This window comes from Tachysurus vachellii, chromosome 15 (genome assembly GCF_030014155.1).
Source record: "Tachysurus vachellii isolate PV-2020 chromosome 15, HZAU_Pvac_v1, whole genome shotgun sequence".
Classification (NCBI taxonomy): domain Eukaryota; kingdom Metazoa; phylum Chordata; class Actinopteri; order Siluriformes; family Bagridae; genus Tachysurus; species Tachysurus vachellii.
In genome coordinates this window covers 14,199,293-14,224,326 of record NC_083474.1, presented here as the reverse complement: position 1 = coordinate 14,224,326, position 25,034 = coordinate 14,199,293, and the positions used below count along the sequence as shown (strand labels likewise).

At 36.6% G+C, this 25,034-nt stretch overlaps 1 protein-coding gene across 5 annotated transcripts in view; it reads right to left on the bottom strand.

Moving 5' to 3' along the window:
* cadm2b (cell adhesion molecule 2b) overlaps positions 1-25,034 on the bottom strand; it is a 159,064-nt gene that overhangs the window by 44,586 nt on the left and 89,444 nt on the right. For all 5 annotated transcript variants that reach the window (XM_060888742.1, XM_060888745.1, XM_060888744.1 and 2 more), the window contains exon 2: positions 14,667-14,693. In XM_060888742.1, coding sequence (XP_060744725.1) covers positions 14,667-14,693 — 27 coding nt within the window. The remainder of the gene's footprint in view (positions 1-14,666; positions 14,694-25,034) is intronic.

The following is a 25,034-nucleotide window of genomic DNA, read 5'->3' as shown; positions in this document are numbered from 1 at the left end:
CACTATGGACAATTTCCAGAGATGCCAACACACAAGGCGGAGGCAGGAATCGAACCCCCAACCCTGGAGGTGTGAGGCGATAGTGCTAACCACTAAGCCACCGTGCCCCCAGAGTAAATATATTTCAAAAAATTCTGTTTATATACTAATGGATAGCTCCAAAAGTATCCAAAAACTATCTAATAAATAAGAAACATTTAATCCATGGTTGGACATTTTAAGTCTTGAAAGTTCATATTAGTTTCTGAGCAGGAAAAATACAAAACAGCTCTAATTAAATACATTTATTTCACTTACAGACCCAAACATTTTAAAATATGGACTCTAGATGCTTCTGAATCGAGACAGTATCTGACTGACCGATATAAAAAGATTTACAGGAAGTTATGCTGAAAGATACCCACTTATGTTTGAATTTATCGTCCCCTAATTTACTCTCTTTATTAGCTTGTGTCGGTTTATTCATTCATTCTAATTTTATCCAGCCATCTTTCTTGTCTTCTCACTTTATTCAGCTGTCTTTTATAAAAAAAGGCCTCTAACACAAAGCTTTTTTTTTGTTACAGTCTGCTGCTGGGGAAAAAAGCCTCCTGCTACTGCTCTGCCCAGTCCATTGTTTTGCTGTGTTACAGAAATAGAGTCCAAAGCCTATAGCAATATAAAACTGTCCTCAAGTGGACAAGTAATAGCAAAAGTAGCAGGATTTTTAACACTCAACCTTATGTCCCAGCTAACAGAAAATGCTATAAGAACATTCGTCACGTATTCGACAGGTACCAAGAACCAAATGTTCCAGAAATAAACATCTGTTGTAATAACTGGGTTGAAAAAAAAACACAAATTCATTAATGAGCCCATGTGGGATGCCAAGGCTTCAGTGTGCTTGACCAGTCCCATGTTCTTCTTGTCCAGAAGTACATTTAACTAGGAAACTAATGCAATTAAACTCAAAGCTATGACAAGTTAATTATGTACTATGGAAAATCAGCAAGTACTTTTCTCTGGTAATGAAGCATCTTGTTTGCACAATCGACAAAAAAAAACAAAAAAAACAGAAAGTCTTTTGCTAACATTTCAGCTGTGAGCAGTGAGTTGCATGTAGGGTCACCTTCATTTTTATTTGATGAATTGTTATCTTGTGAGATAATGTGAAGTGTGTTGCAATAGCAGTAGCGTTAGCGGTTTTGTGGGTACTGTTTTTTATTCAGTTTAGTCACTCTTGACAAATATCACTTCAGATTACTGATTCTGATTGTCTACCAAAAATATTTCTTACCAACAGCCGGACCATATCGCTGGTCATATGTGTAGTGTAGCAGGAGCCAGGATTCTGATACACTAGCAAGTAACAAGGCATCAAGGTGCATTGGACTACAGAGAAATAATATGTAGACCAAATCAAGCAACTTTATATATAATTAAACAAACTTACAAACATTTTATTTGTGAAAGTCAATAGGCAATAGAATAAATGCTGGGGTTGATATGTTAAGACAAAATATTTTATATATGTTATATGTCTCCACTTTTCCTGGGTATATATATATATATATATATATATATATATATATATATATATATATATATATATATATATATATATTCTATTTTAATGGTTAATATGATGGTTTGCTTTACAGTGTTAGTAGAAGGTTTGTCACGCATGTTTCTAGTCCAATAAAAAACTACCCTTATAGAAATATAATTTAATATACGAACATTCTTGGAACCACTGTTGCAAAATGTTCTGCTAACTCTTAGTTCGCATTTTAATCCCGCACATGCTAATCTGTACAATTACATGTTACATATTGTTCAAATAGAACAAGTTGAAGACAAGATGCATGAGACAACACAGCACTCAAGCTTGTGTGCCTCAAAGTGTTTATTTCCTTCATTTCTTTTATTTTCTTTTCTTATATTTTTTCCTATTTGTGATGTTTTTAATGTACAGAAGTATATGAAAGTCATTGTTTTATAGCATTGTATCATACAGTCAACATGTCTTCCGCACATCTACTGAGAAGTGGCAAAAATCACAGCAAGAGAGAGAGAGAGAGAGAGAGAGAGAGAGAGAGAGAGAGAGAGAGAGAGAGAGAGAGAGAGAATGGGCCATGTGGTCCAAAAAAGCTTTTTTCTATTTCAGCTGACTGAGCCACATAATGGAAATCTGGGCCTTGATGAATGGCCAGAAGGCAGTGAAGCAAAGCATGGCAGAACAAACCATAGACTGCAGGCACAACCAAAAAGCTAACAAATAAACTGCATAGCACATGGAGGGAGTAGGTCTCATCTCAGTTCATTACCCACTGATATGAGCCCCCATTCTCAATCTGGACTGATGTACAGTCTTTATTCACTATATTAAAGTTGACATCAGAAGTGTACAACAGAAGTGTGTGTGTGTGTGTGTGTGTGTGTGTGTGTGTGTGTGTGTGTGTGTGTGTGTGTGTCACATCACTGGGTGTCATGGGATACAAACAACCCTTCATCATGCTGTTACTGATTCTCAGGGCTACTGAAAATCTAGATAAGAGAACAGCAAAAGCTTCTCTATAAGCGAGTTAATATCAGTGCGATGCAAATCCGAGCAGGGACTTCAATAGATTCATCCAGTCGTATTTCAAATGACTTTTTCACAGATCTAGCGATAGCCCTTGAGACTGCAAGTCAACTATACAAGTGCTATTTTTTCTACTTAACACTTATGAGAGAAGTAATGAATGGTGCGCTTATCTGATCAATTCCCGTTTCATGGCTTTACAGCTCTGAGCCAGCAGCAGATTAAATGAGAACTAATGGGAGAGGAAATATGATTTGGAATTCTATGTGATGGGTATGTCTGTCAGCTGTCTTTAATGGGCATAGCAAAATTAACGTTCAGCATTTGTGAAGTGTCCTCATGCTGCAGTAATTAGACAGAAGATGAATTACCTTTCGTGCAAAGGTTTCATTTTCATACACACCCACACACACACACACACACACACACAGCTATACAAAATATATAGGCACACACATTCTGGAAAGGCAAAGCCTCTTTAAAACCAAGCCTATAACAAACACGCACACATGCCGCTTATTTTTGAATGCTTGTGCAAGAAAACAAACTTTCTTAATTAACAGGTGATTGACAAGCTCTGACAAGGATAACCACATCTTTAACCTGATTGGTCAGATGTTGGTGGTCGATAATGTTTCCTTTTAATCTTGATCACAGTGCCTAGAGCACAAATGAGACTAGAGTTTTTTCTCTAAGATTGGTATTTTATTGACAGCTGTCAGTGTGAAGAAAAAGGTCATACTTAATTACTCCATGTTACACACCCTGAAACACCATAGCTATGTTTATATTGAAATGCTTGTGGTGTTTAGTGATCCGGGTGCTAATTTATTGATGGGTGCTGTATTTGTGTTGTTCCTCTGAGAGATTAGCAGGTTGTGTGCCTCACTGACATTACAGGGGTACACAGCTACCACAGTTACAATGGTGTGTAATAAGAGAAAAATGTCAACAATCTGATAATCATAAGATTTTGCTGTTAGCACATTATCATGAGAAAACAATGTAGAAATTGTGATGACTGCAAAAAATTGGATTCCAGAATACAATGCAGCGATACAAAGCAGTTGTGTACAAAGATTTGGATAGATAGCAATATACCAGATGACAAGCATGATGGCACTGATGGTGGTATTAGTATGCAATTTAAAACTTAGAACTTAGAACTAAAACTCTGCTGCATCACTTACTTTAGGTTTAGAGTTGATCAAAGGGCTAAATCCTATTAGCAGAACTATCAACAGGTAGATGAACAGCATTGTGGGTAATGTACAAAACCAAAAATAGACAGTGCAAACAAAAATGTGAAGATTTTACTACAATATCATTCTTGGACACTACTGGAAATTGCATGTTAATTATAAAGATTAATATGCAAGTAGTATAAGGAATTTTCTTCCCTTAAATCTAGTGATGTATAGTATATCTTTCCAACTCTGATCCATGGTTGGCATCTATTCTTGGCCTTTTCATCCACTCTCACATCTACCTCTACATCACTATGCTAATGATCCTCAGCTCTATCTGTCATTCCCTCCAGTGGACTCCTCAGGCTGCCTTCCAGATATTTCATCCTGGATGAAGGACCACTTTCTCTAACTCAGCCTTTCAAAGCTAGGGATTGTTGTCAGACCTGCAAGTCCCTCAATCCAATACAACATCAAATTTAACCTAGGTTTATTGTTGCTACTCCTATCAAGGTCTGCCAGAAATCTTGAGGTAACAATATATGAGCTGTCTGCCATCATGGACCACACTGTGTTAATTTTTCAAGTCCTGAAGGTTTGAAATGTATGTACAATCCATACCTGGAGTTAATGACACAACTCGTCTAGACACTTTGAATATACAGTATTTTTATTTTGCTTTATTGCCTTTGGCAGACACCGTTATCAAGAGCAACTTTGTAGTCTTCATTAAAACCATATTCTTAAACTACAATAGGAATAGGTAAGGGTCTAAACACCACCAAGCTAGACCTCTATTAGAAAGGAGTTAGTGTGAGAGTGAGTTCTGGCATAAAAGTTGATTACAAGTTGATCTCTGTTCTGTTCTCCTTTTCCTCTAAAGTAAGTTTAAGGATTCAGTCTTAGTTCTGATCTTCAATCAACCAAAACACACACACATCATAAGCTTCTCTTTATCTACTGAACGCCTGAACCTCAAGTTTAAGTCTTTGATACTTGTCTGTAGAGTAAGTAATTGAACTTCGCTCAACAATTTAGAGTAAATGCCATTATATTGTATTGATTGTTATAGAGTTTTTAACAATAATCACAAAACTGCTTTACAGAAATCCACTCATCTATTTTCTGAACCATTTATCCTCCCTATCCGAGGGGACTCACGAGGAGCACACGGCGCATCCCAGTTCATCACATGGCAAAAAGTCAATTTAGAGATGCCAATCAGCCCACAGCACATCTTTAGACTGGAGAGAACCTGGAGGAAAATCTACAAAGCACAGGAAGAACATGGGTGGAGGCAGGAATCAAACCTCCAACCCTGTAGGTGTGAGGCAAATGTGGCTTATTTCTAACCACATGCTCCCAGTTTTACAGAAATCCAGATGAAGGTTTAGTCACTTGTTATTCCAGTCACTATATCACTGAGTGTGTATGTGTGTATATGGTCTCTATTTCCATACACTTACCTTCCAGTCACTATCTCACTGAGTGTGTATGTGTGTATATGGTCTCTTTTCCATACACTTACCTTCTTCAACATAAACCTTGCATTTACTGTTATCAAGTGTAAGTACACCACATATCCTATATTATTATTATTATTATTATTATTATTATTATTATTATTATTATTATTATTGGTGTGCATTATTAGTTAGTACAAATATATAATTTTTAGTTTTGTAATATTATGAATTCTGATACAATTTCAGAACAAATCACATTTATAAAATTATATTAATCAGAAAAATAAATCCGGCCACTCTGATCTGAATGCCATGTCATTTCATACATCCCTGAAAAGCATGTTTATTTTTATGTTTATTTATATATAACTTATATTATATTATATTATATTATATTATATTATATTATATTATATTATATTATAATATGTTCATTGAGGTGTTATCATGGTATACATTTTAATTCACTTCATAGAACTTACAAAGTCCACTGAAAACATTAAGTTACATTATATATTTTGAAATATTTCCCAAAATCAGTTTTTCTACATTCAGAACCAATTTCACAAAGAATTTCACAAAATATTGCTTATTGTTTCATTTTATCCTGACAATAGCTTATTTTTTGTAACGAATCATGGTATCCTCCTGATTAAATATTAAAGAAATTATGTTCTGTGAAAATCTTTTTTTCTTGAGAGAGTCTTCAGAGCCAAATAAATATTCTAATTCTAACATCAAAAGACTAGATTTTAAGCTTTATTAGAATGCAGATTTATGTGTATTTAATTAGAGAAAGCCTCATATTCATAACTGTACAATTTTGAAAAGGTGCCAAAGCAAAAAAAAAAAAATTAATAAACAAAAAATCTCAGTAATCAACTGGTAATGATTCTATCAATCTAAATGATAATATCCATTGTTATCGATTTTTTTGTAAATGCCAGGTATCTCATTTGCCTAATAGAACAGTAGCCATAAATTCTTATAAACCATCACAACATCAAAAGCTTGGTTTTTCATGTGTTGAATTAGAATGCATTCTCACTCATAAATGGTCAGGGCTTGATTTATTTCTGACATAGTAATTAGATTGGTGGCAACACTCTTTACCAGTGTGTCAAAAGAAGGTGGTCTTCAGAAACGTGCCCTATATAAAGGCCTAATACAAATTCCCCTGTCGTAAAGGAAGAAAAAATGAAGAGACAGAATAGCCCACCGACCAGAGCGCAAAGCTGACCTAATTATTAATCACTGCAAATGCAGCGACATGACACTTTTTAATTAATTGGCTGACTATGTGTGGCCTATTTGCCAACATGTTTGGGGAGCAAGTCTTACAGCATGGCTACAGACGTGTTATATTTAATTAGGACTGGAGGCTTCTCTTAGCACAAGCCCCAGAGTGGGACGATCAGGGCTAGTGCTCTCCCTAGGGATGCTTCGACGCTGTAATTTTTCAGGTCACTTACGCAGACAATTGCAAATTTCTAGCTAAATTAGAAAACCCATCTAAAACAACCATAAGGCTATCTAGTCTCGTAATGGAGCTTTAGCAGCATTTTTTTTTTTTTACGAGCAAGGCGTCTTCATTAGAATGTAATTAAAACTGTGTTCCTTTCTCATTTTAAGTTTCACCAGGAGAGATTTAAACAAATCTCAGCTCGCATCAGTAAATTCTCATGTGAATTAAGAACAGTGAATGGCAAAGAAATCTGAAATTACTTGATCTAATGGCAAAGATTTTTCTCAAAGATAGACTTAATTTTGAATAATCTGTGATTGCACAGTTACTGCTTCAAGTAGAATTTTTCCCTGTGGCTAATTTTCTGGTATTTGGTTTTCTCTGTAGTATAACTGTATGACTTTTGCCTCCCAGTTATAAAATGGATATTGTGGCTTATCTGGTGCAATTTTAAAAAATCAAATCAGCATTGCTTGTGACTCACTAGAGTATATTCCAAGAGATGTGATTTCTGAGAAATATGATCAATAAGTAATCAGAGAAAATGTCATTACATGTATTGAGTCATGTAACTGTAAATATATAAATGGAAATTAAATTCCGTTCAAGTTTGTGGGCTGTCATTATTAAAAATGTAGCAGTGTATACATGTTGTTTAGGCACTTGTCACACCTGATTTGTTTGCCTTGATCTGATTAAAGTTAGACAGCTAAAATCGATGCCTGTTAATAACTGGTATTTTCATTTGTCTAGAATGAATTGCTTGACTAATAATGTTAATGGCAACATCGTGCTATGTTTTATTAGCAAACATGAGTAGTAAAGCATAACATTTCCTTTTTACAATTTTATATTTAACTAAAGTACTATAAAAAAATCATTCATTCATTCATTCATTCATTCATTCATTCATTCATTCATTCATCTTCAATAAAAAAACCTTTGTCCTGGTCAAGGGTTGAAGTGCAAGTGTGGATCATGTTGGGGGGGTGGGAGGTGACCAAAGATCCCAGAGGAAACCAGAGAGGTGTCCGGACTCAGCCCGGACTTTGGCCACGTGCTTTTGTTTCTATGTCACGTGTCTGCCCTGCCCTTGTCTCTTCCTAAACGCCTCGGCACACCTGTTCCTCATTGTCATGTGTTTAATTGTCATGTGTATATAACCGTGCCGCGTTGCCTATGGCAGCGTGGAATCCTTGTTGTTGTTGTCGTTGTCGTCGTCCTATGTCGTCTTTTGTTACGTCTTGTCTTGACAGTGTCCTGGTTTGTGTTTTTTAAGTTAATAAATGCGGTCTATTTTAGCTATCCTGGGGAAATCTGGGAGGTGGGAGGAGACCAAAGAACCCAGAAGAAACCTGGGAGGTGGAAAGAGACCAAAGAACCCAGAGGAAATATGGGATGTGGGAGGAGACCAAATAACCCAGAGGAAATCTGGGAGGTGGGAGGAGACCAAATAACCCAGAGGAAATCTGGGAGGTGGGAGGAGACCAAATAACCCAGAGGAAACCTGGGAGGTGGGAGGAGACCAAAGAACCCAGAAGAAACCTGGGAGGTGGAAAGAGACCAAAGAACCCAGAGGAAACCTGGGAGGTGGGAGGAAACCAAATAACCCAGAGGAAATCTGGGAGGTGGGAGGAGACCAAAGAACCCAGAGGAAACCTGGGAGGTGGGAGGAAACCAAAGAACCCAGAAGAAACCTGGGAGGTGGAAAGAGACCAAAGAACCCAGAGGAAACCTGTGAGATGGAAGAAGACCAAAGATCCCAGAAGAAACCAGGGAGGTGGGAGGAGACCAAAGAACCCAGAGGAAACCTGTGAGGTGGGAGGAGACTAAATAACCCAGAGTAAACCCACACCATCTTTATAGACCAGAACTTCAGTTCTGTTTGTGAACTCAGTACCAATATACTGCCTAGTTCAACCAGCTCATCATTACAAATATTTAAGTAGTGAACATTTGTAACCAGTAACACACTTCTTACTGTATATAGTTTTCATCCCTACTTTTCCTCAAATTGTTCTTTCACAATCTTTATATTTATCATTATTTTTATTTAAAAATAAAAAAAGGTCCAGCTACCTCAAAACACACAACATGCTATTCAGGCTATAAATGATACAAGCCTCCACAAGTTGTTTGGCTAGCTAGATTACAGTGGGGCTTCACAGAAGGTGGATATCTCACTTCTGTTCACACACCTTTCCATTTCCCCATTTTCTCACCTATCTCGTCACCTGCCAATTTTCACTCACCAGCCACCTCTCCCCTATCACGAGATAGCTACCCACAGGAGGCCTGAAGGTTAACCAATGAACCTCTTCAAGCTACTGCTCATGCTGCGTAACAGAGCAGTGTAACACTGTCAGCCCTCTTCCACATATATACCACTGATATATGATATATACCATGATTGGCTAGTGTCACTGTAATTGCACATGAGAGAGAGTATGCAATCCCTCACACCTTGAGATTAGTCAATTTTACTCCCTCGGCTCTTAAAAATGGATGGCTTTGACATCTATTTATTAGCACAGTTTCAAAACTGGAAGATAAAGCAAACCACCTGGAGCTGCTTACATTATGAAATACAAAATACTGAACATTATGTGAAGGACACTGAACAAAGATTGAACTAGTCATGTATTTCAGTCTGAATTTCATATGAAGATTTAAAAAAAGATTTAATATTAGGGTAGCAACAAATTTACAGTCAAATAATGAGTGACTGCATGTCAAAATCTAATATCTTTAAGGCTTTATGTATTTTATGTGTTCCTTTATTCGCATGTGAGTGGTGATGGACACAATATTGTTCTTCTATCAGTGTGGCCTTTCTAGCTTTCACAGGAAATTGCAGCTAAGATGGATTTTGTATGTGATCATAGCTCGTTCAGCTTTAATAGCAGGATCCCACAATAAGATCATAACTTAGAGATAAACACTTCACACGTAATAAAATAGTGCTTTTCTGTTTACTCTCTCCCACTTTGTGACAGCTGTTTGAAATTCAATTTGGGCAGATATGAGAAAATCCATAGGTAATTATATAAGAGCCAAGACTCCATTACTGTTGCTTATGACTACTGTAGAATAAATCAATCTTAGTTAATGACTTGTCAAGAAAGTGTTTGATTTATCTCAGGTTGACAGTGCTGAAGAGTGCAAAAGCATCTTATTTTAACCAGAAATCAACCTTACCTATGAATTAATTTTTGATTAATTATATTTTCCTTAGACAGAGGGCAAACTTATATGTGAACCATGTATACAATCTGTAAATTAAAAAAAATGATTACATATTATTAGTGAGAATCTGTACTATCATTTATTGGTTAAGCCATTAATCAAAAATATATTTTACATGTTTTTTTTTGCCACATGATATTCAGAATTGGAAGTTGCTTAGTAAAGAATAACCGGATTCTGTTATATGAAATATGTACACATAAAATCCAGCGCTAGAGACACACAAATGCCCCTATTAATGCAAAGGCTGTGCACTATCCTCCTTGCTAAATTATCACCATGGGTGGTACGAGTCAGCGGAACAGGGAATGAATTTCCCGCCTCTAAGAATAAAGCCCTTGAGTGCTTTTCTCTCTCCTTTAAAGAGAAGGGCACAGACACGGCAATGACACACAGCTGAATTGTAATAGCTCAGTGGTTTAAAAGCACTTTAGACACCCCTTTAACATGGAGACAGACCCAGACACATTTCCCAAAAGTACCGTTTCGGCCACTGCTAAAAGCCTTTTAAGACGAGTTAAAGCAGGCAGCCTTCACACAAACTCTCATGTGAAATTACTGTGAAAGAAGGGCACATGTTGTGTCTCGTGCTGCATATCAACCTAGGCAAATGTGAACATATACATATCTCACTTTTCAATCAAAAATCCTCATTGGATTTTAGAAGACAAAATTGGTTCATTCTCTTTATCACTAATCTCTAGTCTGTTCTCCCCATTACCTGGAATATGAGTTTTTTTCATAGAACATTCTTCTAGGCCAGTGTATGAACAAACAACGATAATAGAGTCTGTCTTCTGCCTGTAAGTTATTTATAACTTTGATTGTTTACTGCCTAGAGGTACTGAGATGCATGTGCTAGCAATATTCCATCATGAAATGGAAAGCCCAGTAGGATAGGCTTCATCATATAGATTTCGAAATATAGCTTTACTTTAGCAGTAGGGATGAGAAGGAACCTCGGAAAGACAAATTAAAGCTGCATCTTAAAAACATGCAGACATACTTGTGAAATTAATGAATCTTACAGCAATTAGAAATGATGCCAAATTAAATATAGAATAAAATATATTAGCTCTAGGTTCGTTCATCTCGGCATCTAAGCAGTGACTCATTCAAAGAAATCCGCTCAATATAGGCCTGAAAACATGGATATATTATTCATGCAACCACAAAATTCAAGCGGCTAAAAGAGCCTTTGTTGTATTGCTGGGGATGACCTGCTGCTGTGCTCAATTTCACTCAACTTATCAGCACAACTCCTTTCATATCCCTAGAGGAGTATGAGGTGCAATTTGCTGAAAGCAGTAGGGAAATACATGAACACAGAGTGTAGAGATCTTCATTCAAAATGTCCACTGTTTTCTCCCATTACACAGATGAGTCAAGACTGAAAAACCGCTAGTAATACTTTTACTCTTAAATAATCATTTGGGGACTTTCATGCTCGAGCCAGATTAATAGAAACATGCTGTACACAGATTATAACTAACACAAAAATGTTTTGAAAATGGTGATTTTTCAGTGAGCAAAGAAATAAAAAACAGGCAGGAGGCTGAAAAACTATAGATGAGTACATACCAAATATGAATGCAAATGAGATTAAAAAAAAAGGAAATCAAGGTAAATCCATGACAAATCCAATGACAAATCCAGACAGTCCCATTCTTTTTAATGTAGAAGTAAACACAAACTTGCCAGGAGCAGGAGTAGACAAGATTAGACTCAGAGCTTGGTTAGAAATGAAAAAGTGCCTGATTTTATTTATTTTTTTTACTAAATATATGTCACAATTAGGCTATGCTTACACTGCCAAGTTGAAGCACCACTAATCTGATTTTCTGTGACACAGTGATTTTCTGTGATTTTTTTTCTACCTACTTTTTTATATGGTTCTAGAGATATTGTATATCAAATATAAAAAATGACATGTATGAATGAGTTTTGTCAGATCAGAATTCCATGGCTTTTTCTCAACACTTCACTATCATCAAAATCATCCTATAATGGAGGACAACAACAAAAGTAAATATTTTAGTAGAAAGATGATTTAATTGTTTATTTTGGAAATCGATTCAAGCTAAACTGGAAAAAAGCCACGATTTGAAACAATTGCCCAAAACATGTTCACACACTGGGCATTGCAGGGACAGATGCATTCACAATAAAGACAGATATGGGTTACGGATATACACCAATATGCCAGACAGAGCTAATCTGAACAAAAAACTGGAATTTCTCCAAAAAGCTTGTAATGTGGATGTAGCCTCACTAAATCGAGGTCATTCAATTACTACTCTGCCTTTAAATTGAATAATTGTTCTTCCATCTAAAGCAAAACTGTCTGTGATTTGAACAAGCAGCTAAATTCAAAAGTCTTCACAACTTATCAACAGACATTTTAATTAAAGTGCTAGTATGGCAGTGAAAGATATATTGCTGCGGACATTAACAACATTTTTAGACGACTATACACATATTTTAAATGCTTTTTTAATCGGTCTATTCAAAACAGGGATTGATTCACAAACAAAACACACTGTGATCTTGAGTTCTAATCAGGTACTCAGGAACATTTAATACAAATATATATATATATATATATATATACGTATAAATATATATATATATATATATATATATATATATATATATATATATATATATATATATATATATATATATATATATATAAATATATAAGTATATATATATATAATTGTATAAAATTTTTATATATTGTAATATATATAATTGAATGGGCTCTGTTTGAATGGGCCCAAATAATGGGCTCTGTTTCACTATGAACAAGATTAAATGTTTTGAAGTATTTCTGCATGATCACAACAATCCTCAAGTTTGCCAGGTTTTGCCTGGTTGTTATTTGATGTCTTACCTAAAGAAAAAACCTGTGATTTGAAGAAGCAACTTACAGGTTAAATAGAGTTCATAGCTCCATGGAGATTTGAAGAATTATGTCTATTGATAGACATTTTAATTAAACAGTTAACATGGGGATGTGAGATACTGTATATTGAGATGAACACCCACCCCACATAATAGATTGGGGTAGACTAGTGCACATGTATTAAAATATATGTATATAGCTTTTATTAACTGATCCGCTGAACTACTGTACACCTAATATTACTGTATTATCATGAATTCTAAATGGCAAATTGAGCAGCAAAATAAAATAGTGTGAATCTCACAAGGATTTTCTGGATTTCTCTGGAAAAAAAACAAAAACTAAATTAGCTTGTTTGAGTTGATGAATTAGTAAATCTGATAGACATCATCTTATCTTGGATTTGTTAAGCAACATTCATACAAACAGACACTAGAACACAATAGCTTAATGCTAAAAGAGCTATAGGTGAGAATGCAGGGGAATTGGAATAGCTGTAGTTGGCAGAGACGGAGACATGGGTGTGGATTTCAGTTTGGAAATTCTGGGAATTAAAGCTCCCAGTGAATGGTGTGTCTTGGATTGGAATTGTTTAAAGCACAGCACAGTGGATGCTCTTTGAGTTAAATGAGCACTCTGGTTTTATTATGTATCGAAGATTACCCAAATCATAATCCTTGAATTTAGATCAGAAAGTATGCTATGATGTGAAAACTAAAGGCATTGGTTCCTGAATGAATGCAGTTAATTAAACAGTTAACTACATGCAAAAGGTCTTTAAAATATTTTATTTGGACAGTCCACTTTAAAGACAAGAAACAATCAAGAAGCTTGACCATAGATGGTTATGAAACATCTTTAAAAGCATATCAACAGAAATTCTCTATCCATCAACATCATGCCATGAACCAGGAATGGACAAACCATAAATTATTAAGAAGATTAGTTAGCACCCTAAGCAAGCACCAGTGTACTACCTAGCCTTATGTTTTGGTTGCCTAGATGTTAACTAGGCTAAAAATGGTAGCTAATGTTATTTAATAACATACTGTATGATGAGATAATTTGATAGTTAAATGCATTAATTCTTAAGGGAAACAAATGAGTACATAATCATTCTAGCAAAACATCTAATGAAGCACATTGTTTATGCAACCTTGACAAAAGTCCTTGGCTGTGAGGGTTATATGGCTATCCGTTATTCTAGTCTCGCAAGCACTTTCACTTTCTCTCTTTATATTGCACTGATTTTTTTCCCCCCATGTTCCTGATATAGTTTTAAAAAAGCACCTGTAGCTTGAGGTGCATTATGTGTCATGCTACTATGAATAAAAATGAATAGTCCAGACATAAAATCTGCTTGTCACTGGTGTCCAAGCAAGATATTTTCTACCCCTGTTTCAACTGTCTACACAACACCATCACACATAAACCTTTTGCATTTTGCTGAGACCCATGTGATAAACTGGTTCCAGACATACTAAAGAAGATTTGCAGAGTCTATAAAGAAGGACTATCCAAATAGTTCTACAATGAAAATGGTTTCAATCCCATCTATTGGCTTTCACATTGATTTTAAATTTGAAACAATGTGCACATTCTCCTAACAGTGATCACCATTGGGTTAGTTCTAAATGACTGTAACGGTTCATAAAGGCTTGTCCTTGGGTCAATTTATCAAACATCCCTGGTTTGCTTTCCATCCGACAGATGCTATGTAAATGCACCTGAGCTCCTTTGGGAGATAAGAAGCGCGTGATTGGAGCATAGTTTATTGGGAGCTGTGTTCAACATAAATCATCAGGCGGCAAAGACACAGAAGACAACTCACCTTTCGCTTTGTTTTTTGTTGCTGCCTCTGAAAAAAAAGAGATAGAGTAAGGGAGGGAAAGAGAGAGAGAGAGAGAGAGAGAGAGAGAGAGAGAGAGAGAGAGAGAGAGAGAGACATAGTCAGGCAGATTGTTAAAGCAGAATATGCTGTTCTACACATACATTCCTTCAATCTAGCCCTGTTTACATTTAAGTGGTATTCCTTGACATTGTGTTCTTCTTTCTGTCAGGCACTCTGAAAAGAGCTTGCACTTGAATGCATATGTCTTGTCCTTTCATTATGCCAGGCCTTCTGTTTTGCATGCATTTCTGCCATATATACTTGGTGATGAGGAGCATAATGGTGATATTTTACAGCATGTGCCATCTGCATAGAATTCTTTGCAAAGCTTGCTGAATAATTAAGTTCAACCTTTCAGAGTCAGCATGAACAGGGAACATCAAAGGATGAAGTGAGCCTAAAGAATGAAATGACACTGAAGTTAGCATCATGCTGAAATGTGACAAAAGAATAGCACAATAGGGCCTTTTATCATAGTTCCTAGGAATTTCTTACTTCCCACATACTTCAAGAACTAAGCATGAAGAAGATATGCATTAGGCAGAGCTTTGCTAATTATAAAAGCATTATCTACTTTACACAAAGATTTTTTGACATGACATATTTTCTAAAAGTAACAGGAGAATGATATAACACTATAATACTATACTGCTATAAAGGGTAGATCATCAATATGACGCCTTCCTGCTAAGGATTTGAAGGACTAATATCTTTAGACAATAGACTGGATCAGAGCCTAAAGGGCTACGAAGCTCACATTACTCAGTCTGCTGTGAGAAAGGCACTGGCATACCGTTTAAAGATTCATTGTTTTTGACACTCGTTAATCTCTCCTGTACCTATGCCCTTCCCATGTTCCCTTTTACATTTAGGTTATTAATCTATGACTCCATGCGAGATGTTGGAATGAAACAGTGTTGACATAGTCAGACTCCATGATAAGATTCGCCTTGCTGTGGGCATAAAATGCTTGCCAATTCCTGAGAAGAATAACAAAGGGTCTCAGCATGCTTTTAATCGAATTGTATTTGTTTTGCATAAAGATGGTTTCTGTTATTTTTTGCTATGTGTGACTAAATAAAGACTTATCATAATATACCATAGAAGATTTTTTATCCAAATAGCTTTACTTAACGATAAGGATAATGTTAACGATAGCATTAATGAGGCTACATGACAACAGCTTAAGCATTTGATAATTAATTCAAACCTATATGCATAAACATATATATATATATGGCTTAATCCAAAATGTCAGCTGTTATTACAATGATATAATACATTACTTCATTCATTCATCCCCAGAAAGTAATTTATCCTGGTTAGTCGATCTGGAGCCTATCCCAGGATCTATCCTATGAACCAAAGAATACAGTCTGGCTGGGATGCAGGCCATCACAGGGCACCAAACACAGATTCACATGCTGATTCACATACACATTAATGTATAAAGGGGCGTGTGGTAGCCTAGTGGTTAAGGTGTTGGGCTACCAATCAGAAGGTTGTGAGTTCGATCCCAAGTCCACCAAGCTGCCACTTTTGAGCCCCTGAGCAAAGCCTTTAACCATCACTTGCTCAGTTGTATAAATATCAGATATTGTAAGTCCCTCTGGATAAGGGCGTCTGCCAAATGATGTAAAGGGAAATTAGATTTTAGTCCACCTTTCAGCATGTTTAAAAGAGGTGGGAAGAAACCAGACACACAGAGAAAACAAATAGACAGTAAGAACATTTGGAACCTGTTTAAAATCAAACAGGAGAACCTGGACACCATTTTGGATCCTGACACCCAAGCTGGCATTATATCAGAATGAAATACCGTATAGGTTTTGCTGGTCTAAGACAACTTCTGTTCTATAATGTAATGTGGTTTGTCACTTAATGATCATGACACAGCATGACAAACATCAAAACCAAACTCACTGTATTTTAGGGTCAGAGACAATATACACAACTAACGAATCTCACTTTTCTTATTGGCTTATTGAAAACATTACATGTAACAGATATGCAAAAAATATATTATGCTGCAGTGGCACACTAAATTTCAAACTTAATCACTAACCTAATTATCCAGTTGTTACAAGAAATTGAAATTAATTAATATTTTATGTCATCTAAACAATGGATATTGTCTCAAAGCAGCTTTACTGAACACAAGAAATATTGCAAAAAGTACAAAAAAGTAAACATTATACAAAAAGATTTATACAAAGATTCAAGATTATTATTAGACTTACTGTATATTTAAGTGTGTTTGTATTTTGAAATATTATGATGGGATAAGCATTTTTAAACCATTATGTAGGTTAATGTCGCATAGCACTGTGAATACCGGTCTTAAATAAAGTTTTAACCGATGTTGGATTGGTCACTATTAGAATAATATTAATGTAAATAATGCTTCAGTGTTAGTACTTCCCAATATCCATCCCTCAGTGCACCAGTAATCAAGGCATAACTAACATACAGAGTTTATCTCTGGAAGGCTTCTATTATATGCTCAGCGGTATGATGAATGTCCTCCATGCCTGCCCGTCCTTAAAAATGCATTAAAACGGTATGCTTTGAGAGGAGAATGGCAATTAGGCTGCAGTCCTGGAAGGTCCTTAGCCTCCAATGCTCCATGGCACACTCAGATCTATGTCTCTCTCTTTCTATCCTGTTCTGAAACCTGCCTGTGGGGGGCAGGTCCCTGTGGTGATTAGTCTAACCAACCATGAGAAAAAAGGCTTTGTCCTCCACCGCACAAGATCAGGGCCCATCTCCCTCACCCTGCCAAACAGTTCCATCCCCTGTGGTATATTGTCTTCAACTGACCCCTTGTCCAAGAGCAACTCATCATCCTCTGTTCATAATTCCACTATCCCCTTTTCTTGAAAATGCTTTACAATAAACTTCCAGACCATGTTTATGGAATAAGCAGTGTGCTTGTCCTCTCAGTGCCCTTTAAAAGAGCACTGACGCTCAGTGCTGATAATTAGAAAGAGCTGAGGTATGCATGAAAAGACATGAGACTTCTTTTGCATTTTAGGTCAACCTGCATTCTGCTTGATATTAATTTACCCACAGTTTCTCTGATGAACCCAGATTGCATATGTTTGAATACATTTACCTAAAGGTTTACTGTAGTTCAGTTGAAGCATGATTATATAGCTAAAAACCACAAGGATAATTATGACACATGTTAGAGGGCAGAGTTATCAGAGAAAATATTGGAAATCTTCAGCCTTGGTACTGTAAACATGTTAATTAATATGATTTTCATGTTAGAGATTGAATGTTATGTCGGTTAAAGTAGGCATTGATTAACTGATTGATTGATTATTTATCTATTTATTTACACTATATTGTCAAAAGTATGTAGATACCTGAGTATCAGAGCCATATATGGGTTTTCCCCCTAACCGTTGCCACAAAGTCGGAAGCACACAATTGTATTGGGTTTATTTATATATCTTGTATCATTGCAATTTCACTTTACTGGAACTAAGGGACCAAGACCTGTTCCAGCATGACAATGCCCCTGTGCACAAATCAAAGTCAACAAAAACATAGTTTGCCAAGTCTGGAGTGAAAGAACTTGAGTGTCCTGCACAGAGCCCTGACCTCAACCCCACTGAACGCCTTTGTGTTGGATGAAGTGTAGTGTCAAACCCACGCCAGGCCATCTTCATCAGTGCCTGGCCTCCTTAATGCTCTTGTGGTTGAATGAACACAATTCCTTACAGACACGCTTCAAAATCTAGTGGAAAACCTTCAGAAGAGTGGAGAATATTAAAATAGGAAAGGAGGACTAAATTTAGAATTGAATGTTCAACAAGCACATATAAATATGATGGTCTGGTGGTCAGGAACCTTTGGCCACATACTGTAGTGTAGTATGTTACTACAAGTAATAAGTAGGAGCATCTGAAATAATTATTCAGCTATTATGAGCTATCCAGCTATTTTTGCTACTTGATAATGATCTGTGAAATCCTAACACTAAATGTCTACTTGCTATAAATTTCTCTTCCTCGTTCTGCCCTAAGGGAATGCAAACTGTAAATAAATAGATATAAGCAGATACACAGACTGATGCACATTTTATGGTGTTAATTATTCAAATAAATAAACTTCAGAAGCAAGCAGAGATTCACTCTGAGATATTTTCAGAATATGTATTATATTCAAAAGAGAAAAATAGATGAAATATACATATGCTACCTCCATATTCCCCATTAGATATTTTTTTCCTGTTAACCAGTTTGGCTTAATGTGATTGAAGATGCCCATTAAATGAATAATATATAGGCAAACGTGCCCTCTACCCTCATCATCCAGCACTGTGAGAGGTGACGTTCTGCCCACTGTCACCTCCATGCTGTTTCCTTCACCTGTGCTCACCTTAGCATTAATATTTTATCACCTCTGGATTATTGATGAATCATGAGCTGTATGCAATGGGAAGTGCCACAGGCCAATTACAGTGACAACTGAACACAATGCACACAATAAGAAACCCCACATAAACACTTCAGACTTCCTCATGGGGACACTTAACACTATATTCTTGTAGAGGTTTTTTTGTTTTGTTTTCTGCTTTATGCAGGAACAATGTTAAAACTTACTGTAAGAGCACAGAGCTGTAAAAATAAATCCGAGTACAATGCCCAATCGTACTGTATTTGACGCTGAATATAAAAATCACGTCGAAAGGTCAATCGCACATTTGTACAATACCTCCGTGACTCTTTTGTGGACTCCAGAGGAGAAAATTGTATAGTATTTTAAAGAAATTACACCTAAGTACACACTGAGTGAAGAAATTAAAAAGAGAAAAGGGGAAATACAATAAAGAGGAAAATTGCATGTTATCATGCTGTATTTCATTTCTTTCTCTTTTTATTTCTCTGCACTAAGGAAAGATTTGAAAGTGACTTTTGGGAATACAATAAGATCTTGGTAAATGTCAAACCAAATAAGTTTGTGGCTGTAACCAGAATAAGCTGTAATTAGAATGTGTATTTACCCCAAAAACTAAACAAGGAACATGTTCCTAAAAGGAGATAGACTATATATATATATGTGCAACTATGCAATATTGGTGATTAGAACAGTAGGACAGAGATTATTTATTTACTGTGTACTTGATGTTTAGGTGTGAATCAAAGCCAAGCAGGTAGAGAATGGACTAATAATTTATATATATTCATAATATATTCAAATATCTTTGCTAGTTTCTTTGCTATTCCTTTCTCTGAGTTAACATTCTTCATCATGCCAATGTTGCATCTTGATTCTGATTCTGGCACAGAATGGTTATACTTCTTGGTTATAATCAGTTCTACTTCTTGTGTAACTCGAGATACCAAATGAAACGTTGCTTTGCCACAAGCAGGACCAAGATGAGACCATTTCATTTATGATAAAGCTAGAAAACTTTATCAAGGCTCATAGCACATAATTCCAGATTTCTCAAATCTCTCTGGTCAAAAGATTTTTAGTAACTTTCTATAACAGCGGCTCAAAATCACAGCTGCAATTTATTTGGTGCTTATTAACCTGCCATTATTTCAAATGAGCAATATAAAAGGTATAAGTTAAAAAAAATAAAAATAATCATTAATATATTGTTTTCAGTAAAGAAATATTTATTTCACATTATAACAGTGTTCAAAATTAAAGTTTAAAGTATAATGTTTCATTCATTCATTCATTCACTCATTTTATACCGCTTATCCGAACTACCTCGGGTCACGGGGAGCCTGTGTCTGTCTCAGGTGTCACTGGGCATCAAGGCAGGATACACCCTGGACGGAGTGCCAACCCATCGCAGGGCACACACACACATAGTCTCATTCACTCACGCACTCACACACTACGGACAATTTTCCAGAGATGGCAATCAACGTACCATGCATGTCTTTGGACCGGGGAGGAAACCGGAGTACCCGGAGGAAACCCCCGAGGCACGGGGAGAAAATGCAAACTCCACACACACAAGGCGGAGGCGGGAATCGAACCCCCAACCCTGGAGGTGTGAGGCGAACGTGCTAACCACTAAGTCACCGTGCCCCCCTATAATGTTTCACTCATTATTAAATTTAAAACTGTAATCATTGCCAAGTTACTGTAGTATAAGAGAAATAAAACACTTCAGAATGTGTTTTATTTCTTAAGTTGCTAAAATTCATCACCAGCTTTCCACTTGGCTGCCATTTAGACCTAAACTGTAAACTTAAAATCTACAAAAGGAAAGCACAACTATTCCCACATGCAGCATTTTAGTCCTCAACATTGTCCTGCCAGCAGCCCAAATACCTTCATTACCCAGAAAGACCACATTACTCAGTATGCAGCTAGAGTAGAGAAAATTACTTTGACATTAAGCGTCTTGTCCCTTTGCATGCTGATGAGGGACAGCAAGACAGAGGGGTAATAGTGATGGAGGATTCAACCTTCTGCTGTCCTTATCTGACATCTCCTTGGAGGAAAGACAACCTGTCAACACAACACCTCCCGCTCGGCCCAGACTTATGCTGACAACAGAAACGACATTAGTGATCGTGTGCCTGTACACACATAAAGCATCCCTTTGACATGCAGAGCGAAATAAATTAGAGAAGAGAGGTATTTTACCATTCCCCATAGAGCTGTGTACAAGCACATGACAGTCTGCTTAATTAAAAACCTTACCTGAGAAGGATTTAATAAGGAGATGACTACAGAGCTAATGATTTCCAAATAGTTGCCTCTGTGATAACAAAACGTAATTGATCTTAATCAAGAACAGCTACACAAAACAATAATAAATCTCTGACATAATTAAAATAGTCTTGGTCTTAACTGTGCACTAGTAAGGCCTGATAAAATACTTCAAGGAGATTAAGACAAGTAAAAGAGATTTGTACAATATTACACGTTTGGGAATTAATTTAGGTTTAAATTACAATTAAGCTTTCTTTATCTCATTGTAGATGAGGTTAGTTAGAAGGTGTCAGCGGGGCACTTCCGGATTGATGCTCATTGTAGTGTCACAATAGAAAGTGAAAATTAAGTAAAAGTATGAAAAAATATGTTTACACATGATGAGTTACAGTTACAGAAAATCTTTTCACATGAATCATTTGTATACAATGTTCATTTTTCACAATCGCCTTTATTTTCTCACATGGTGTTCACATTCATTTTGTGATCAGATATGCAGTTGAATTCACATACACAATTCCAGTTTAAATATGTGAAATGTACCCCTTTTTAAATATATGATCACTTATTACCTACACAATCATGGGGGGAGTATAACCCTTATGATCACGTAAAATCATTCCAGCAGGTTCGAAGAGATACATAACACCTACATATGCCATTCAGGACAGATAAACAAAGCCTAGAACAAAAAGGCTTGATACAAGCATGCATAAAGTGCCATGTTGCCATTAATTTTGCTGTTGGGCTAGCATAACATGTGACATGACATAACAAATAACTTTGAATTTTGTTGGCAAAAGGTTATTATGCTCTTTGAGCTGACTTACATTAGCACATTATGAAAAAAGACTTTGTAAGACCATGGCAATTTAAAGACAGTTATGTAATATTTTCTCTGACCCTAAATTAGAGTACTGTAAGTTTGGTTTTGATGTTTGAAATGTCACCTAGTTCTATGACTGACATAGCAGAAACACACTCAGCTACAAAGCCAGTTGCCATGTCAAATTTTCAGGTAAGTCACACCAGAAAATGCCATTAACCCTGACAATGCCACATCCGGGGCTGGGAACCGAGGTAGCGAAGTTGACTTTGCTTTCTGTATGGGTGGAACATTGTTCTTTTTATGCCTGTCAATCACAGCAACACTAGCCAATTGTGGCCGTCTTCGAGATCGTGTATGTGTATGTGAATGGAGCAGCTCTTTTAACTTGTTTAAAAGCACACACACACATACACACACACACACAGTACTACCCAGACAGTGGCAGGACACAGTCTCTTGAGACAGTCCATTCCTTCCTGATCCCTTGGCTCAAGTTGTTTCATGTCACTTTGACCTTCGAGAAGAATGTGTCCTAAATGGTTCCTCATCCATGCACACTGTGACCTTTCTAGCTCGAAGGCTTTTAGCCGTACCTGCTGCACCACACAGATCCACCACCTGTTCAAAAGCCAGCTATCAGCACGCTCCGGCACTGAATGGACGCTATAAAGACTGCAGGCTCTCAGTCACCTTGACAGTCAACAGCTCGAGACGGCAGAAATCAAAGTCTCACCTTGGCTTTTGTTTTTACAGCCAGGTTCTTGGTGTCAAAAAAGAGATATAAAGACAGAATTGCCATCAAATAATAGGGCAGTTACTCTGTTTAATGGCTTTTACCTTTTTTAAAAGTTATCCAAGATCATATAAATGAAAAGAAATACAGCTGTGAAGGAAAAATGGAATTTCAAACTGGAATGCACTGGAAATGACTAGCTATGCATCTAATGCCCCAAGGTATAAGGAAAGAAGAAAAATAAAACATCGAATAAAGAAGCAAAGTAACAACTCTGCCTCTCTGTCTGACCCCATTTGCACCGGCTTGATTTACTGTATACTGGCCTTGTATCTGGATTGTACCATTTTATGATTTATACACTATTACTATTGAACTTTTATTGACTAAAATAAAAAAATTTGTTGTTTTGGTTGTCAAGTGTAGCTTTAAGAGATGGATGTTTTTGTACTGTATAGATGACACATGGCCACCTACAGTACAGATGATCAGTGACAAAACTGCTTTGAAACACTAAACCCACTGCTTTTCTATGGAGCCTATAGGCACCAACTGGATTTTATGCATTGGCCCAGAACTATATAAAGTTCACTCAATTTCAACTTTGACCCAATTTACGCTGACCTTTTCAAAGTGCACACGATATGTTGAGCCTTATAATGTGATGTAGCAGAACAAGTTTTCTCCCATTTTCTACAAAGGACATCCAAAGCCAGAACCTTTTTTTTTGAGATTTGCCGAATGAGCTCGCCTTATAAATAATCGATGTTTTCAAGCATGTCTTGATGATGTAGTGCTTCTTCAACCTCAAAGTAAATAAACTTAACATTTGTTTAGTCATAGATTGTAATGCCGCAATATGATTAATTTGATTGTAAAATAATCATCTGATATCACTAATTAAAGAGTACTTTAATAGGCAGGTTTGCTGTAATAGAGAAAGGTAAGAGAAGTCATTCTTCCACTGCTGTCTGACTCTACAATGAGTAAGCAATGTCGGGAAACATAGTGGATACTTTATCCAATGGACATACAGTATCTACTGATTTGACATTCCCAACTGCAACTGCATACGGCAACAATTTTACTACAATTCTAATAGAGTCACTGCACATTCTTTAGACAAGCACTGGCTCTTCAGTTATTTATGGATTTACTTTTTACACACACTACCACAACTACTGCCCTGGGATGGGTTGGCACTCCGTCCAGGGTGTATCCTGCCTTGATGCCCGATGACGCCTGAGATAGGCACAGGCTCCCCGTGACCCGAGGTAGTTCGGATAAGCGGTAGAAAATGAGTGAGTGAGTGAGTACCACAACTACTAATTTTTGAACTTACCAACCTCAGTTATTTCTATGTATATATCATTCATTCTTTCTCATTTGTGGTATATTGTGAACTTAATTTGCACTGTTAAAGCTTGAGAACTGTTAATTCTTGTCCCTGTTGTGACACCATATTTCTGCTTAGTGATTAACTCTCTACTCTACTCTACTCTACTCTACACTACTCTATACTACTCTACACTACTCTACTCTACACTACTCTACTCTACACTACTCTATACTACTCTACACAACTCTACTCTACACTACTCTACTCTATACTACTCTACTCTACTCTACTCTACACTACTCTACTCTACTCTACACTACTCTACTCTATACTACTCTACTCTACTCTACACTACTCTACTCTACTCTACACTACTCTACTCTACACTACTCTACTCTACTCTACACTACTCTACTCTACTCTACACTACTCTACACTACTCTATACTACTCTACTCTACACTACTCTACTCTATACTACACTACTCTACACTACTCTATACTACACTACTCTACTCTACTCTATACTACACTACTCTACACTACTCTACTCTACACTACTCTACACTACTCTACTCTACTCTACACTACTCTACTCTACTCTACACTACTCTACTCTACACTACTCTACACTACTCTACACTACTCTACTCTACTCTACTCTACTCTACACTACTCTATACTACTCTATACTACTCTACACTACTCTACTCTA